Source organism: Carassius carassius, chromosome 12 (genome assembly GCF_963082965.1).
Source record: "Carassius carassius chromosome 12, fCarCar2.1, whole genome shotgun sequence".
NCBI classification, from domain to species: domain Eukaryota; kingdom Metazoa; phylum Chordata; class Actinopteri; order Cypriniformes; family Cyprinidae; genus Carassius; species Carassius carassius.
In genome coordinates, this window is record NC_081766.1 from 23,374,521 (window position 1) to 23,394,853 (window position 20,333).

A 20,333-nucleotide genomic window follows, 5' to 3' on the forward strand; every position below is an offset into this window, starting at 1 on the left:
TTTTTTTTAAATAATTAATTTCTTATCATTTCAAATGAGTATTCAACATTTTATGTCTTGTATATCAAAACATTATTCATGCATTTGTAACTGCAGGTTAAATGCATTCTTGTCCTGCACTAAACAGTGTAATACATCTAAATGCCACTTCCAATGAATCTTCTGCATTAAAAGATGAGTTTGTTGATACTGATTTGCCTGGTAACAGCCCAAATGTTTTATTATTCTAAATAACTGATTCCTTTAATTAAAAACAACTAGTTTGAGATTAATAGACCTATACCAGGGGTGTCAAACTCAGTTCCTGGAGGGCCGTAGCCCTGCAGAGTTTAGTTCTAACCCTGCTCCAGCACACATATCATGTAGTTTTCAAATAAACCTAAATGATTAGATTAGCTGGATCAGGTGTGTTTAATTAGGGTTAAATCTAAACTGTGCAGGACTGTGGCCCTCCAGGAACTGAGTTTGACACCCTTGGCCTGTCCCATTTTTGACTCCCTCCCACTGTTAAAATGTAACTAAGTAATTTTTACTCTGAGTAAATTTTAAATGAGCTACTTTTTACTTTTACTTGAGTTGATTTTTAGACTGGTACTTTTACTTGTACTTAAGTAAAATTTCATTAATGTAATGGTACTTTTACTTGAGTAGAATATTTTTGTACTCTTTCCACCTCTGGTTGAGTGTAAGTTTGTATATATATATATATATATATATATAGACACACACACATTATATATACACACTTTTTGGACCAATCTAAAGCCTATTTCTTGGTGTACTGATTGGGGTTGAAATTAATAAATCTTAAGTAAGTCTTTTTCTTGTTTGAACTTGTAGTGTTCTCCTCTTCACAACTTGCCCACCATTTAATATGCACTAAGATATATACCAAATTTTATTATAGTTTTTATGAATGTTACATTCCCTTAATGTCCCTAGGCAAATCAAACAAATTTTTAGTCGTAACAAGGGTTTGAGCCTTGGGCACAGCATTTTAAATTGGTTTGTCCATTACCAGTCTTGCATTACTGTAGGACTGCAGATTAAAATGATAAAATTGCTACTATATGTTCTCTGTATGTAACACAGATGTAATATAGTAATAATGCTCTTAAACTCAAAACCAGCCTCTTAACATCTTCATGTCTCCACTTAATATTCACTTATTAGTAAGATATTCATCATTCTCTACCTCACATTGACATACTGGAAGAGTCAACCTGTTTGCACATTTGCCTCTTGTACATCCCAGGGTATCTTAATATTTAAGACTACAGTATAATGCACATATGCACATTGCCTCTTGTACATCCCTGGGTATCTTAATATTTAAGACTACAGTTTACTTTCATGCACATTATGATGCGTTCTATATTTAATTCTACAATATACATCTTTTTTATATTTTATTCTTATATTTTTATTGTTTACTTTTATTTCAATCTTTCATAGCTATATTAATGTATATTTTCATCTGTGTTGTATTCTTAATAATTGCATTGTCCATGGAGCGGACCTGACTCACATTTCATGTCATTCTAGCCATTAAAAATTATTCTTCCAAACTCTAAGTAATGTATTTCCAGCACAATTTTTATTTTTATTATTTTTTTTATTTTTATTAGATTACATCAGTATACTGTTCTTTTTGACAGGTTATAGAAAACGTACATCAGGTTGTAGGATCAGTGAACAATTACTGGCAAATCAGGATTGAATGCAATAAAAAGTAAATGTATTACAATAAACATGGTTATTCATGTGTAGCGATATAGCACAAGTGCATCTGACATTGTCGTTACTGGTATTATCACACTTATATATCATGGTTTTGAAGTAAGACATCAAATCATTACTATGCCTAACAATGGGTTAAAAAAAGTTTTTTTTTTTTAAGCTAAAAAGTCAAAACAGTATGAAATTCATAATCCATTTTATTATGATTTATTTTATAAGAGGCCATGTAATAACTGTTTGGCAGAGGTATCTACTAATCATGAAAAAATGATATTAAGTATCAAAATTAGAGAACTCCATTCTATAACATTTAGTCCCTCTTCTTTTCCCGTCCTTTGAAAGCATCCATGAAGTTGAAGGCCCCAAAGTACATACCCAGGATGACTGATTGCTTGAATGGGATGCAACTGTAAAGAAAAAAAACAATGATATTGATAACAACTCACTTTGCAACATCCTAACTGTTAAAAGCCTTTTTTTGCATCATTAAAGATATCCTAGTCACAAAAGAGAGCTCATTATGAGAGAGCACATAATGACAAGGCCTATAAATTAGATCATTTACACCTAAATATCTCCTAATGGACTGAGAATCAACACTCTCATACTGATCATACTGGAATGATATGATGTAATAGTTGATGATTTAATTGATATAGCATCAGGCAGGTTAAAACATGTTTCTGTAAAAAGCACAGTGGACATTAAAATGATAAAGAATGATTATTCCAGTTCAAATAATGCACCCTTTATAGTTATGACAGTACTGTTTAAAATTTAAGACCAATCACAGATGGAAATTAATTGGCCAATTTTATGCACTGAAGTCTGTCTTACAGCCAACACAAACAGGTGTTGCTTTATGAGTTTCTCGGTTATGGCATCAATTGTTGTCACAGCTGCATAAGAGCTTCTTAAGGGACCTTTGTGTTAAAGCTATGGGCAGGTTAAAGGTGTTATGAAATACAGGTAGTGGTTCATTAGGGAAACATTTCACATAAAAGTCCTACAACCTACAACACAAGTGTACTATTTATGGAGGCTATATCTTTAACACCAACCATTTCTGCAGACTCTGTTGATTTTCTCCTTGATTCCTTCAACTCAAAAGTTAAGAATGTTATTGATGATATTGCTTCAAATTTCTTCAAATCCACACCAAATTTGGTATGCCTAATCTAAACGCCTTTGCGATGTTAAATTGCGAAGATCTTGAGTTTTCGTTGAAGGGCGTGTCCGTGGTGGCCTGGCGAATTTCGATGATTCGCCATGAAAAATGAAGTTGCTATAACTCAGACATACAATGTCCAATCTGCCCCAAACTTCACATGTTTGATGAGACTCCGAACCTGAACAGATTGACATGCCCATATTCAGTTATAGTCATAGCGCCACCTATTGGCAAAAGGAAGTGACATATTTTACACTGCCACGAACTACGAAATTTTATGACATCAATGTCTTTTTTGTGGTCAGTCTAATCTAAACGCTTGTGCGATGTTAAGTTGTGAAGATCTTGAGTTTTCGTTAAAAGGCGTGTCCATGGCGCCGTGACGAAGTTCGATGTGTCGCCATGGGAATAAAAGATGTTATAACTCGGGCATAAAATGTCCGATCTTCCCCAAACTTCACATGTGTGATAAAAGTCCTGGCCTTAACACATCTGAAGGCCAATATTCAATCGGGTGTGTCAAAATGATTTGATAGCGCCACCTATACACTTTCAACGGAGTGCACCTCAAGCTATGTTTCACGTACATGTACAAAAATTAGTACACACATGTAACACACCAATACCTACAAAAGAGTCTCTTGGTACGAAATCCGAATCCCAACAGGAAGTCGGTTATTTAGAATTTTTCTCTGCAAAATTGGTGTTGTTTTTGCCATTTTCAGGGGTTGTACTTTAACGAACTCCTCCTAGAGATTTATTCAGATCAACACCAAACTTGGTCATTTAAATCTAAAGGCCTTTGCGATGTTAAATTGCGAAGGACTTGAGGTTTCGTTAAAGGGCGTGTCCATGGCGGCATGGCAAATTTCAATGTTTCGCCATGAAAAAGGAAGCTGCTGTAACTTAGACATACAATGTCCAATCAGCCCCAAACTTCACATGTTAGATAAGACTTCTGCCCTTAACAGATCTACATGCCCATATTCCATTATAGTCATAGCGCCACCTGCTGGCAACAGGAAGTGGCATATTTTATGCTGCGACAAACTAGTCCTTGAAATTTTTTGACTTTAATGTATTTTTTTGTGGTCAGTCTAATCTAAAGGCCTGTGCAATGTTAAATTGTGGAGATCTTGAAATTTGGTTAAAGGGCGTGTCCATGGCGCCATGACAAAATTTGATGTCTCGCCACAGCAAGAGAAGTTGTTGTAACTCAAGCATAAAATGTTCGATCTTCCCCAAACTTTACATGTTTGATAAGAGTCCTGACCTGAACACATCTGAAGGCCAATATTCCATTATAATGATAGCGCCACCTGCTGGCAACAGAAAGATTGGCACATATATGGAATAAACATTGATATATTCCACTTATATTTATGAGTTTAAATGCATATTTCTCACCGTTCACCTATTTACTAAAGCCACTCGCTGCCGGTGAGCCCGGGTGCGAGGGCCTGTTCATCGCTGCTTGCAGCTTTAATTAGGGCCCGAGCACCGAGGTGCGAGGACCCTCTTGTATCTGCTTTGTTTATTATTATTATTATTAGGGCCCGAGCACCGATGGTGTGAGGACCCTCTTGGAATTGCTCCGTTTATTATTATTATTATTATTATTATTATTCTCCAGAATGAATCGCATTTTTGAGGGCCTAAACATACTCAAAAAGTCATGAAACTTTGCACACACCTCAGAACCGGCGAAAATGTACATCTGATATGGGTTTCAGAAGTGGGTGTGGCAAAATGGCTCGACAGCGCCACCTATACATGTTCAACGGTGTGCGCCTCGAGCTATGTTTCACGTACATGTATGAAAATCGGTACACCCATGTAACTCTCCAATACCTACAAAAAAGTCTCCTAGAGCAAAATTCTAAACCCAACAGGAAGTCGGTTATTTTTAATATTATGAGCAAATTTTGTGTCATTTTTGCCATTTCCATGCGTTGTATTTTAACGAACTCCTCCTAGAGATTAATTCAGATCAACACCAAAGTTGGTATGCCTAATTTAAAGGCCTTTGCGATGTTAAATTGCGAAGATTTTGAGTTTTCGTTAAAGGGCGTGTCCATGGCGGCCTGGCAAATTTCGATGATTCACCATGAAAAATTAAGTTGCTATAACTCAGACATACAATGTCCAATGTGCCCAAAACTTCACATGTTTAATAAGACTCCTGACCTGAACATATTTACGTGCCCATATTCAGTTATAGTCATAGCGCCACCTATAGGCAACAGGAAGTGACATATTTTACACTTCGACAGACTACTCCTAGAAATTTTTTGACATCAATGTCTTTTTTGTGGTCAGTCTAATCTAAAGGCCTGTGCAATGTTAAGTTGTGAAGATCTTGAGTTTTCGTTAAGGGGCGTGTCCATGGCGCCGTGACAAAATTCAAAGTCTCCCCATGGGAATAAAAGATGTTATAACTCAGGCATAAAATGTCCGATCTTCCCCAAACTTCACACGTGTGATAAAAGTCCTGGCCTGAACAGATCTGAAGGCCAATATTCCATCGGGTGTGGCAAAATGGCTCGATAGTGCCACCTATACACTTTCAACGGAGTGCGCCTCGATCTATGTTTCACGTACATGTACAAAAATTGGTACACACATGTAACACACCAATACCTACAAAAAAGTCTCTTGGTACGAAATCCTAATCCCAACAGGAAGTCGATTATTTTGAATTTTCCCTGCAAAATTGGTGTTGTTTTTGCCATTTTCAGGGGTTGTACTTTAACGAACTCCTCCTAGAGATTTATTCAGATGAACACCAAACTTGGTCAGTGTAATCTAAAGCCCTTTGCGATGTTAAATTGCGAAGGACTTGAGGTTTCGTTAAAGGGCGTGTCCATGGCGGCCTGACAAATTTCGATATTTCGCCATGAAAAAGGAAGTAGCTGTAACTCAGACATACAATGTCCAATCTGCCCCAAACTTCACATGTTGGATAAGACTCTTGACCTGAACAGATCTACATGCCAATATTCAGTTATAGTCATAGCGCCACCTATTGGCAACAGGAAGTGAAATATTTTACACTGCGACAAACTACTCCTAGAAATTTTATGACATCAATGTTATTTTTGTGGTCAGTCTAATCTAAAGACCTGTGTGATGTTTAGTTGTGAAGGTCTTGAGTTTTCGTTAAAAGGCGTGTCCATGGCGCCGTGACGAAGTTCGATGTGTCGCCATGTGAATAAAAGATGTTATAACTCAGGCATAAAATGTCCGATCTTGCCCAAACTTCACATGTGTGATAAGGGTCCTGGCCTGAACAGATCTGAAGGCCAATATTCCATTGGGTGTGGCAAAATGGCTCGATAGCGCCACCTATACACTTTCAACTGAGTGCATATACACTTTCAACGGAGTGCGCCTCAAGATATATTTCACGTACAAGTACAAAATTCGGTACACACATGTAACACACCAATACCTACAAAAAAGTCTCTTGGTACGAAATCCTAATCCCAACAGGAAGTCATTATTTTGAATTTTCCCTGCAAAATTGGTGTTGTTTTTGCCATTTTCAGGGGTTGTACTTTAACGAACTCCTCCTAGAGATTTATTCAGATGAACACCAAACTTGGTCAGTGTAATCTAAAGCCCTTTGCGATGTTAAATTGCGAAGGACTTGAGGTTTCGTTAAAGGGCGTGTCCATGGCGGCCTGACAAATTTTGATGTTTCGCCATATAAAAGGAAGTTGCTGTAACTCAGACATACAATGTCCAATCTGCCCCAAACTTCACATGTTAGATAAGACTCTTGACCTGAACAGATCTACATGCCAATATTCAGTTATAGTCATAGCGCCACCTATTGGCAAAAGGAAGTTAAATATTTTACACTGCGACAAACTACTCTTAGAAATTTTATGACATCAATGTTATTTTTGTGGTCAGTCTAATCTAAAGACCTGTGTGATGTTTAGTTGTGAAGATCTTGAGTTTTCGTTAAAAGGCGTGTTCATGGCGCCGTGACGAAGTTCGATGTGTCGCCATGGGAATAAAAGATGTTATAACTCAGGCATAAAATGTCCGATCTTGCCCAAACTTCACATGCGTGACAAGGGTCCTGGCCTGAACAGATCTGAAGGCCAATATTCCATTGGGTGTGGCAAAATGGCTCGATAGCGCCACCTATACACTTTCAACTGAGTGCATATACACTTTCAACGGAGTGCGCCTCAAGCTATGTTTCACGTACATGTACAAATATCGGTACACACATGTAACACACCAATACCTACAAAAAAGTCTCTTGGTACGAAATCCGAATCCCAACAGGAAGTCGGTTATTTAGAATTTTCTCTGCAAAATTGGCGTTGTTTTTGCCATTTTCAGGGGTTGTACTTTAACGAACTCCTCCTAGAGATTTATTTAGATCAACACCAAACTTGGTCAGTTAAATCTAAAGGCCTTTGCGATGTTAAATTGCGAAGATCTTGAGGTTTCGTTAAAGGGCGTGTCCATGGCAGCCTGACAAATTTCGATGTTTCGCCATGAAAAAGGCAGTTGCTGTAACTCAGATATACAATGTCCAATCAGCCCCAAACTACACATGTTAGATAAGACTTCTGCCCTTAACAGATCTACATGCCCATATTCAGTTATAGTCATAGCGCCACCTGATGGCAACAGGAAGTGACATGTTTTACGCTGCGACAAACTACTCCTAGAAATCTTTTGACACTAATGTATTTTTTGTGGTCAGTCTAATCTAAAGGCCTGTGCAATGTTAAATTGTGGAGATCTTCAGTTTTTGTTAAAGGGCGTGTCCATGGCGCCATGACAAAATTTGATGTCTCGCCACAGCAAGAGAAGTTGTTGTAACTCAGGCATAAAATGTTCAATCTTCCCCAGACTCCGCATGTTCGATAAGAGTCCTGGCCTGAACACATCTGAAGGCCAATATTCCATTATAATGATAGCGCCACCTGCTGGCAACAGAAAGATTGGCACATATATGGAATAAACATTGATATATTCAACTTATATTTATGAGTTTAAATGCATATTTCTCACCGTTCACCTGTTTACTAAAGCCACTCGCTGCCGGTGAGCCCGGGTGCGAGGGCCCGTTCATCGCTGCTTGCAGCTTTAATTATTATTATTATTATTATTATTATTATTATTGTTCTTCTCTAAGATGAATCGCATTTTTGAGAGCCTAAACATGCTCGAAAAGTCATGAAACTTTGCACACACCTCAGAACTGGCGAAAATTTATGTCTGATATGGGTTTCAGAAGTGGGTGTGGCAAAATGGCTCGACAGCGCCACCTATACACTTTCAACGGTGTGCGCCTCGAGCTACGTTTCACGTACATGTATGAAAATTGGTATACACATGTATCTCTCCAATACCTACAAAAAAGTCTCTTGGAGCAAAATCCGAAACCCAACAGGAAGTCGGTTATTTTTAATTTTATGAGCAAATTTTGTGTCATTTTTGTCATTTCCATGCGTTGTATTTTAACAAACTCCTCCTAGAGATTAATTCAGATCAACACCAAAGTTGGTATGCCTAATCTAAAGGCCTTTGCGATGTTAAATTGCGAAGATTTTGAGTTTTCGTTAAAGGGCGTGTCCGTGGCGGCCTGGCGAATTTCGATGATTCGCCATGAAAAATGAAGTTGCTATAACTCAGACATACAATGTCCAATCTGCCCCACACTTCACATGTTTGATGAGACTCCGAACCTGAACATATTTACATGCCCATATTCAGTTATAGTCATAGCGCCACCTATAGGCAACAGGAAGTGACATATTTTACACTTCGACACACTACTCCTAGAAATTTTTTGACATCAATGTCTTTTTTGTGGTCAGTCTAATCTAAAGGCCTGTGCGATGTTAAGTTGTGAAGATCTTGAGTTTTCGTTAAGGGGCGTGTCCATGGCGCCGTGACAAAATTCAAAGTCTCGCCATGGGAATAAAAGATGTTATAACTCAGGCATAAAATGTCCGATCTTCCCCAAACTTCACATGTTTGATAAAAGTCCTGGCCTGAACAGATCTGTAGGCCAATATTCCATCGGGTGTGGCAAAATGGCTCGATAGCGCCACCTATACACTTTCAACGGTGTGCGCCTCGAGCTACGTTTCATGTACATGTATGAAAATCAGTATACACATGTATCTCTCCAATACCTACAAAAAAGTCTCTTGGAGCAAAATCCGAAACCCAACAGGAAGTCGGTTATTTTTAATTTTATGAGCAAATTTTGTGTCATATTTGTCATTTCCATGCGTTGTATTTTAACGAACTCCTCCTAGAGATTCATTCAGATCAACACCAAAGTTGGTATGCCTAATCTAAAGGCCTTTGCGATGTTAAATTGCGAAGATCTTGAGGTTTCGTTAAAGGGCGTGTCCATGGCGGCCTGGCAAATTTCGATGTTTCGCCATGAAAAGGAAGTTGCTGTAACTCAGACATACAATGTCCAATCTGCCCCAAACTTCGCATGTTAGATAAGACTTCTGCCCTTAACAGATCTACATGCCCATATTCAGTTATAGTCATAGTGCCACCTGCTGGCAACAGGAAGTGACATATTTTACGCTGAGACAAACTACTCCTAGAGATATTTTGACATTAATGTATTTTTGTGGTCAGTCTAATCTAAAGGCCTGTGTAATGTTAAATTGTGGCAATCTTGAGTTTTTGTTAAAGAGCGTGTCCATGGCGCCATGACAAAATTTGATGTCTCGCCACAGCAAGAGAAGTTGTTGTAACTCAGGCATAAAATGTTCGATCTTCCCCAGACTTCACATGTTCGATAAGAGTCCTGGCCTGAACACATCTGAAGGCCAATTTTCCACTATAATGATAGCGCCACCTGCTGGCAACAGAAAGATTGGCACATATATGGAATAAACATTGATATATTCCACTTCTATTTATGAGTTTAAATGCATATTTCTCACCGTTCACCTATTTACTAAAGCCACTCGCTGCCGGTGAGCCCGGATGCGAGGGCCCGTTCATCGCTGCTTGCAGCTTTAATTATTATTAGGGCCCGAGCACCGATGGTGTGAGGACCCTCTTGGAATTGCTCCATTTATTATTATTATTATTATTATTATTATTCTTCTCTAAGATGAATCGCATTTTTGAGAGCCTAAACATGCTCGAAAAGTCATGAAACTTTTCACACACCTCAGAACTGGCGAAAATTTACGTCTGATATGGGTTTCAGAAGTGGGTGTGGCAAAATGGCTCGACAGCGCCACCTATACACGTTCAACGGTGTGCGCCTCGAGCTACGTTTCACGTACATGTATGAAAATTGGTATACACATGTATCTCTCCAATACCTACAAAAAAGTCTCTTGGAGCAAAATCCGAAACCCAAGAGGAAGTCGGTTATTTTTAATTTTATGAGCAAATTTTGTGTCATTTTTGTCATTTCCATGCGTTGTATTTTAACGAACTCCTCCTAGAGATTAATTCAGATCAACACCAAAGTTGGTATGCCTAATCTAAAGGCCTTTGCGATGTTAAATTGCGAAGATTTTTAGTTTTCATTAAAGGGCGTGTCCACCTATACACTTTCAACGGAGTGCGCCTCGATCTATGTTTCACGTACATGTACAAAAATTGGTACACACATGTAACACACCAATACCTACAAAAAAGTCTCTTGGTACGAAATCCTAATCCCAACAGGAAGTAGGTTATTTTGAATTTTCCCTGCAAAATTGGTGTTGTTTTTGCCATTTTCAGGGGTTGTACTTTAACGGACTCCTCCTAGAGATTTATTTAGATGAACACCAAACTTGGTCAGTGTAATCTAAAGCCATTTGTGATGTTAAATTGCGAAGGACTTGAGGTTTCGTTAAAGGGCGTGTCCATGGCGGCCTGACAAATTTCGATGTTTCGCCATGAAAAATGAAGTTGCTGTAACTCAGACATACAATGTCCAATCTGCCCCAAACTTCACATGTTGGATAAGACTCTTGACCTGAACAGATCTACATGCCAATATTCAGTTATAGTCATAGCGCCACCTATTGGTAACAGGAAGTGAAATATTTTACACTGCGACAAACTACTCCTAGACATTTTATGACATCGATGTTATTTTTGTGGTCAGTCTAATCTAAAGACCTGTGTGATGTTTAGTTGTGAAGATCTTGAGTTTTCGTTAAAAGGCGTGTCCATTGCGCCGTGACGAAGTTCGATGTGTCGCCATGGGAATAAAAGATGTTATAACTCAGGCATAAAATGTGCGATCTTGCCCAAACTTCACAGGTGTGATAAGGGTCCTGGCCTGAACAGATCTGAAGGCCAATATTCCATTGGGTGTGGCAAAATGGCTTGATAGCGCCACCTATACACTTTCAACTGAGTGCATATACACTTTCAACGGAGTGCGCCTCAAGCTATGTTTCACGTACATGTACAAAAATCGGTACACACATGTAACACACCAATATCTACGAAAAAGTCTCTTGGTACGAAATCCGAATCCAAACAGGAAGCCAGTTATTTAGAATGTTCTCTGCAAAATTGGTGTTGTTTTTGGCATTTTCAGGGGTTGTACTTTAACGAACTCCTCCTAGAGATTTATTCAGAACAACATCAAACTTGGTCAGTTAAATCTAAAGGCCTTTGCGAAGTTAAATTGCGAAGGACTTGAGGTTTCGTTAAAAAGCGTGTCCATGGCGGCCTGACAAATTTCGATGTTTCGCCATGAAAAAGGAAGTTGCTGTAACTCAGACATACAATGTCTAATCTGCCCCAAACTTCACATGTTGGACAAGACTCTTGAGCTGAACAGTTCTACATGCCAATATTCAGTTATAGTCATAGCGCCACCTATTGGCAACAGGAAGTGAAATATTTTACACTGTGACAAACTACTCCTAGAAATTTTATGACATCAATGTTATTTTTGTGGTCAGTCTAATCTAAAGACCTGTGTGATGTTTAGTTGTGAAGATCTTTAGATTTTGTTAAAGGGCGTGTCCATGGCGCTGTGACAAAATTTGATGTCTCGCCATAGGAAGAGAAGTTGTTGTAACTCAGGCATAAAATGTTCGATATTCCCCAAACTTCACATGTTCGATAAGACTCTTGGCCTGAACACATCTGAAGGCCAATATTCCATTATAATGATAGCGCCACCTATTGGCAACAGCAAAATTGGTACATATAAATGACTTGGGCATATTTCACTTTTTATTTGCGATTTGAAATGCATATTTCTCACCGTTCACCTTTTTACTAAAGCCACACGATGGCGTTGATCCCGGGTGCGAGGGCCCGTTCATCGCTGCTTGCAGCTTTAATTGTTATTATTCTTCTCCCGAATGAATCGCATTTTTGAGGGCTTAAACATGCTCAAAAAGTCATGAAACTTTGCACAAGCGTCAAACCTGGTGAAAATTTTCGTCTGATATAGGATTCAGAAGAGGGTGTGGCAAAATGGCTCAACAGCGCCACCTATAATAAGAAAATCAACAGCCTTCCAGCTATGTTTCACGTACATGCACGAAAATTGGCACACATATGTAGCACACCAATATCTACAAAAAAGACTCTTGGAGCAAAATTCTAAACCCAACAGGAAGTCGGTTATTTTTAATATTATGAGCAAATTTTGTGTAATTTTGGTCATTTCCATGTGTTGTATTTTAACGAACTCCTGCTAGAGATTTCTTCAAATAAACACCAAATTTGGTATGCCTAATCTAAAGGCCTTTGCGATGTTAAATTGCGAAGATCTTGAGTTTTCGTTGAAGGGCGTGTCCGTGGCGGCCTGGCGAATTTCGATGATTCGCCATGAAAAATGAAGTTGCTATAACTCAGACATACAATGTCCAATCTGCCCCAAACTTCACATGTTTGATGAGACTCCGAACCTGAACAGATTGACATGCCCATATTCAGTTATAGTCATAGCGCCACCTAATGGCAACAGGAAGTGACATATTTTACACTTCGACAGACTACTCATAGAAATTTTATGATATCAATGTCTTTTTTGTGGTCAGTCTAATCTAAAGGCCTTTGCGATGTTAATTTATGAAGATCTTGAGTTTTCGTTAAAAGGTGTGTCCATGGCGCCGTGACGATGTTCGATGTCTCGCCATGGGAGTAAAAGATGTTATAACTCAGGCATAAAATGTCCGATCTTCCCCAAACTTCACATGTGTGATAAGAGTCCTGGCCTGAACACATCTGTAGGCCAATATTCCATCGGGTGTGGCAAAATGGCTCGATAGCACCACCTATACACTTTCAACGGTGTGCGCCTCGAGCTACGTTTCATGTACATGTATGAAAATCAGTATACACATGTATCTCTCCAATACCTACAAAAAAGTCTCTTGGAGCAAAATCCGAAACCCAACAGGAAGTCGGTTATTTTTAATTTTATGAGCAAATTTTGTGTCATTTTTGTCATTTCCATGCTTTGTATTTTAACGAACTCCTCCTAGAGATTCATTCAGATCAACACCAAAGTTGGTATGCCTAATCTAAAGCCATTTGCGATGTTAAATTGCGAAGGACTTGAGGTTTCGTTAAAGGGCGTGTCCATGGTGGCCTGACAAATTTCGATGTTTCGCCATGAAAAAGGAAGTTGCTGTAACTCAGACATACAATGTCCAATCTGCCCCAAACTTCACATGTTGGATAAGATTTTTGACCTGAACAGATCTACATGCCAATATTCAGTTATAGACATAGCGCCACCTATTGGCAACAGGAAGTTAAATATTTTACACTGCGACAAACTACTCCTAGAAAGTTTATGACATCAATGTTATTTTTGTGGTCAGTCTAATCTAAAGACCTGTGTGATGTTTAGTTGTGAAGATCTTGAGTTTTCATTAAAAGGCGTGTCCATGGCGCCGTGACGAAGTTTGATGTGTCGCCATGGGAATAAAAGATGTTATAACTCAGCATAAAATGTCCGATCTTGCCCAAACTTCACATGTGTGATAAGGGTCCTGGCCTGAACAGATCTGAAGGCCAATATTCCATTGGGTGTGGCAAAATGGCTCGATAGCGCCACCTAAACACTTTCAACTGAGTGCATATACACTTTCAATGGAGTGCGCCTCAAGCTATGTTTCACGTACATGTACAAAAATCGGTACCCACATGTAACACACCAATATCTACGAAAAAGTCTCTTGGTATGAAATCCGAATCCAAACAGGAAGTTAGTTATTTAGAATGTTCTCTGCAAAATTGGTGTTGTTTTTGGCATTTTCTGGGGTTGTACTTTAACGAACTCATCCTAGAGATTTATTCAGATCAGCATCAAACTTGGTCAGTTAAATCTAAAGGCCTTTGCGATGTTAAATTGGGAAGATCTTGAGATTTCGTTAAAGGGAGTGTCCATGGCGGCCTGACAAATTTCGATGTTTCGCCATGAAAAAGGAAGTTGCTGTAACTCAGACATACAATGTCCAATCTGCCCCAAACTTTGCATGTTAGATAAGACTTCTGCCCTTAACAGATCTACATGCCCATATTCAATTATAGTCATAGCGCCACCTGCTGGCAACAGGAAGTGACATATTTTACGTTGTAACAAACTACTCCTAGAAATTTAATGATATCAACATTTTATTTTGGCCAGTCTAATCTAAAGGCCTGTGTAATGTTAAATTGTGGCAATCTTGAGTTTTTGTTAAAGAGCGTGTCCATGGCAAAAATGACAAAATTTGATGTCTCGCCACAGCAAGAGAAGTTGTTGTAACTCAGGCATAAAATGTTTGATCTTCCCCAAACTTCACATGTTCGATAAGAGTGCAGCCCTGAACACATCTGAAGGCCAATATTCCATTATAATGATAGCGCCACCTGCTGGCAACAGGAAGATTGGAACATATATGGAATAAACATTGATATATTCTACTTATATTTATGAGTTTAAATGCATATTTCTCACCGTTCACCTATTTACTAAAGCCACTCGCTGCCGGTGAGCCCGGGTGCGAGGGCCCGTTCATCGCTGCTTGCAGCTTTAATTATTATTATTATTATTATTATTCCGCTTCTTCTTCTCCAGAATGAATCGCATTTTTGAGGGCTTAAACATGCTCAAAAAGTCATGAAACTTTGCACACGCTTCAAACCTGGTGAACATTTCCGTCTGATATAGAATTCAGTAGAGGGTGTGGCAAAATGGCTCGACAGCGCCACCTATACTAAGAAAATCAACAGCCTTCCAGCTATGTTTCACGTACATGCACGAAAATTGGCACACATATGTAACACACCAATACCTACAAAAAAGACTCTTGGAGCAAAATTCTAAACCCAACAGGAAGTCGGTTATTTTTAATATTATGAGCAAATTATGTGAAATTTTGGTAATTTCCATGTGTTGTATTTTAACGAACTCCTCCTAGAGATTTCTTCAAATCCGCACCAAATTTGGTATGCCTAATCTAAAGGCCTTTGCGATGTTAAGTTGCGAAGATCTTCAGTTTTCGTTGAAGGGCGTGTCCGTGGCGGCCTGGCGAATTTCGATGATTCGCCATGAAAAATGAAGTTGCTATAACTCAGACATACAATGTCCAATCTGCCCCAAACTTCACATGTTTGATGAGACTCCGTACCTGAACAGATTGACATGCCCATATTCAGTTATAGTCATAGCGCCACCTATTGGCAACAGGAAGTGACATATTTTACACTGCCATGAACTACTCCTAGAAATTTTATGACATCAATGTCTTTTTTGTGGTCAGTCTAATCTAAACGCCTGTGCGATGTTAAGTTGTGAAGATCTTGAGTTTTCGTTAAAAGGCGTGTCCATGGCGCCGTGATGAAGTTCGATGTCTCGCCATGAGAATAAAAGATGTTATAACTCAGGCATAAAATGTCCGATCTTCCCCAAACTTCACATGTGTGATAAAAGTCCTGGCCTTAACACATCTGAAGGCCAATATTCAATCAGGTGTGTCAAAATGATTTGATAGCGCCACCTATACACTTTCAACGGAGTGCACCTCGAGCTATGTTTCACGTACATGTACAAAAATCAGTACACACATGTAACACACCAATATCTACAAAAAAGTCTCTTGGTACGAAATCCGAATCCCAACAGGAAGTCGGTTATTTAGAATTTTCTCTGTAAAATTGGTGTTGTTTTTGCCATTTTCAGGGGTTGTACTAGTGTTATCACGGTACCAAAATTTCAGTATTCGGTACCGATACCAGTGAAAATCCACGGTTCTCGGTACCAATTTCGGTACCAAAGCAAAACACAAAAATATTCTAATTAAAAAATAAATAACTTTTTAGCACTACAAATAAAACCAATGTCATATTTTATACTTATTAGGGCGCGAGCACCGATGGTGCGAGGACCCTCTTGGAATTGCTCCGTTTATTAGGGCCCGAGCACCGATGGTGCGAGGACCCTCTTGGAATTGCTCCTTTTATTATTAGGGCCCGAGCCAATGGGCGCAGGGCCCTCTTGTTCCCCTAAGGATTATTAGGGCTCAAGCCCGAAGGGGCGAAGAGCCCTATTGTTCCCCTAAGGATTATTAGGGCTCAAGCCCGAAGGGGCGAAGAGCCCTATTGTTCCCCTAAGGATTATTAGGGCCCGAGCACCGATGGTGTGAGGACCCTCTTGGAATTGCTCCGTTTATCATTAGGGCCCGAGCACTGATGGTGCGAGGACCCTCTTGGAATGGCTCCGTTTATTATTATTATTATTAGGGCCCGAGCACTGCAGTGCGAGGACCCTATTGGAATTGCTCCGTTTATTAGGGCCCGAGCACTGCAGTGCGAGGACCCTATTGGAATTGCTCCGTTTATTCTTCTTCTTCTTCTTCTTCTCCGTAATGAAGCGCATTTTTGAGGGCCTAAACATGCTCCAAAACTCACGAAACTTTGCACACGTATCAGGACTGGCGAAAATTTACATCTGATATAGGTTTCAGAAGTGGGTGTGGCAAAATGGCTCCATAGCGCCACCTGTTAAATTTCAACGGAGTGCCCCTCGAGCTGTGTTTCACGTACATTCATGAAAATTGGTACACACATGTAACACACCATTACCTACAAAAAAGTCTCTAGGTACAAAATCCAAAACCCAACAGGAAGTAAGTTATTTTGAATTTCCTGTATGATTATTGTGCAGTTTTTTCCATTTCCATGCCTCGTACTTTGATGAACTCCTCTTACAGTTTTAATCGGATTATCTTAAAATTTGGTGAGGGTCATCATAAGACCTTTGTGATGTTAAATTGCGAAGGTTTTGAGTTTTCGTCAAGGGGTGTGTCCCTGGCGGCCTGACAAAGTTTGATGTTTCGCCGTGAAACAGGAAGTTGCTGTAACTCAGGCATGCAATGTCTGATCTTCCCCAAACTTCACACATGTGATAGGTGTTCTGTCCTGAACAAACACCCATGACCAAATTCAGTTATAGTCATAGCGCCACCTGCTGGTAACAGGAAGTGACAAGGTTAACACTGTTATGGAATCCTAGGAACATATTAAAAAGCATCAACAAGTGTTAAATAGGCTGGCAACATACTAGATACATACTAATACATGCTAGCAACACTTAGCTAAGTGCTAAAGCACGCTACTAATGTAGTGAAAAAGGAGGTTGCTGTAACTCAGGCAAGCAATGTCCGATCTTCCCCAAAGTTCACATGTGTGATAGGTGTTCTGTTCTGAACAAACACCCATGACCAAATTCAGTTATAGTCATAGTGCCACCTGCTGGTAACAGGAAGTGACATGGTTAACACTATTACAGACTCCTAGGAACATATTAAAAAGTGTCAAAAAGTGTTAAATAGGCTGGCAACATACAAGATACATACTAATACATGCTAGCAACACTTAGCTAAGTGTTAAAGCATGCTAATAATGTAGTGAAAAAGGAAGTTGCTGTAACTCAGGCAAGCAATGTCCGATCTTCCCCAAACTTCACATGTGTGATAGGTGTTCTGTTCTGAACAAACACCCATGACCAAATTCAGTTATAGTCATAGTGCCACCTGCTGGTAACAGGAAGTGACATGGTTAACACTATTACAGACTCCTAGGAACATATTAAAAAGTGTCAAAAAGTGTTAAATAGGCTGGCAACATACTAGATACATACTAATACATGCTAGCAACACTTAGCTAAGTGTTAAAGCATGCTAATAATGTAGTGAAAAAGGAAGTTGCTGTAACTCAGGCAAGCAATGTCCGATCTTCCCCGAACTTCACTTGTGTGATAGGTGTTCTTTTCCAAACAAACACCCATGACCAAATTCAGTCATAGTCATAGCGCCACCTGCTGGTAACAGGAAATGAAATGTTAACACTGTTATGGACTCCTAGGAACAAATTAAAAAGTGTCAAAAAGTGTTAAATAGGCTGGCAACATGCTAGAAACATAATAAAACATGCTAGCAACACTTAGCTAAGTGTTAAAGCATTCTACTAAGTCAGTGAAAAAAGAAGTTACTGTAACTAAGGCAAGCAATGTCCGATCTTCCCCAAACTTCACACGTGTGATAGGTGTTTTGTTCCAAACAAACACCCATGACCAAATTCAGTTATAGTCATAGCGCCACCTGCTGGTAACAGGAAGTGACAATGTTAACACTGTTATGGACTCCTAGGGACAAATTAAAACGTGTCAAAAAGAGTTAAATAGGCTGGCAAAATTCTAGAAACATAATAAAACATGCTATCAACATTTAGCTAACTGTCAAAGAATGCAACTAATGCAGTGAATAAGGAAGTTGCTGTAACTCAGGCTAGCAACGTCCGATCTGCCGCAAACTTCAGACATTTGACAAGAGTCCTGTACTGAACACATCAACATGCCCTTACTCCGTTATAGTTATAGCGCCATCTACTGGCAACATTTAGTGTCATGTGTAACACTCTTACGGACTCCTAGCATGTGTAGCAATGTTATGGAGTCCTAGCAACATATTAAAAAGTGCCAGCAAGTGATCAATACACTGGTAGCATGCTAGAAACATACTTAAACATGTTAGCAACACTTGGCTAAATGCTAAAGCATCATGTTACTGCAGTGAATCAGGAAGTTACTGTAATTCAGGCATACAGTGTCCAATCTGCCCCAAATTGAACAAGATTGATGAGAGTCCTGCCCTGAACACATAAACATGCCCGTATTCGATTCTAGTCATAGCGCCACCTAATGGCAACAGGAAGTGGCATGTCTAATACTGTTATGGACTCCTTACAAAATAATAAAAAGCAACAATAATTATTTAATAGGCTGGCAACATTCTAGAAGCATACTAAAACATGCTAGCATCACTTAGCTAAGTGTTAAAGCATGCTAATAATGTAGTGAAAAATGAAGTTGCTGTAACTAAGGCAAGCAATGTCCGATCTACCCCAAACTCCACACGTGTGATATGTGTTCTGTTCTGAACAAACACCCATGACCAAATTCAGTTATAGTCATAGCGCCACCTGCTGGTAACAGGAAGTGACAAGGTTAACACTGTTATGGACTTCTAGGAACAAATTAATAATCATCAACAAGTGTTAAATAGGCTGGCAACATACTAGATACATACTAACACATGCTAGCAACACTTAGCTAAGTGTTAAAGCATGCTACTAATGTATTGAAAAAGGAAGTTGCTGTAACTCAGGCAAGCAATATCCGATCTTCCCCAATCTTCACACGTGTGATAGGTGTTCTGTTCTGAACAAACACCCATGACCAAATTCAGTTATAGTCATAGCGCCACCTGCTGGTAACAGGAAGTGACAAGGTTAACACTGTTATGGACTACTAGGAACAAATTAAAAAGTGTCAAAAAGTGTTAAATAGGCTGGCAACATGCTAGAAACATAATAAAACATGCTAGCAACACTTAGCTAAGTGTTAAAGCATTCTACCAAGGCAGTGAAAAAGGAAGTTGCTGTAACTAAGTCAAGCAATGTCCGATCTACCCCAAACTCCACACGTGTGATAGATGTTCTGTCCTGAACAAACACCCATGACCAAATTCAGTTATAGTCATAGCGCCACCTGCTGGTAACAGGAAGTGACAAGGTTAACACTGTTATGGACTCCTAGGAACATATTAATAATCATCAACAAGTGTTAAATAGGCTGGCAACATACTAGATGCATACTAATACATGCTAGCAACACTTAGCTAAGTGCTAAAGCATGCTACTAATGTAATGAAAAAGGAAGTTGCTGTAACTCAGGCAAGCAATGTCCGATCTTCCCCAAACTTCACACGTGTGATAGGTGTTCTGTTCTGAACAAACACCCATGACCAAATTCAGTTATAGTCATAGCGCCACCTGCTGGTAACAGGAAGTAACAATGTTAACACTTTTATGGACTCCTAGGGACAAATTAAAACGTGTCAAAAAGAGTTAAATAGGCTGGCAAAATTCTAGAAACATAATAAAACATGCT

At 39.2% G+C, this 20,333-nt stretch overlaps 1 protein-coding gene across 2 annotated transcripts in view; it reads right to left on the bottom strand.

Moving 5' to 3' along the window:
- Nucleotides 1-1,268: 1,268 nt before the first annotated feature.
- Nucleotides 1,269-20,333, bottom strand: part of sdr16c5a (short chain dehydrogenase/reductase family 16C, member 5a) — a 179,919-nt gene continuing 160,854 nt past the window's right edge. For both annotated transcript variants that reach the window (XM_059563935.1, XM_059563934.1), the window contains one exon: nucleotides 1,269-2,147. In XM_059563935.1, coding sequence (XP_059419918.1) covers nucleotides 2,051-2,147 — 97 coding nt within the window. In that variant the 3' untranslated portion in view covers nucleotides 1,269-2,050. The remainder of the gene's footprint in view (nucleotides 2,148-20,333) is intronic.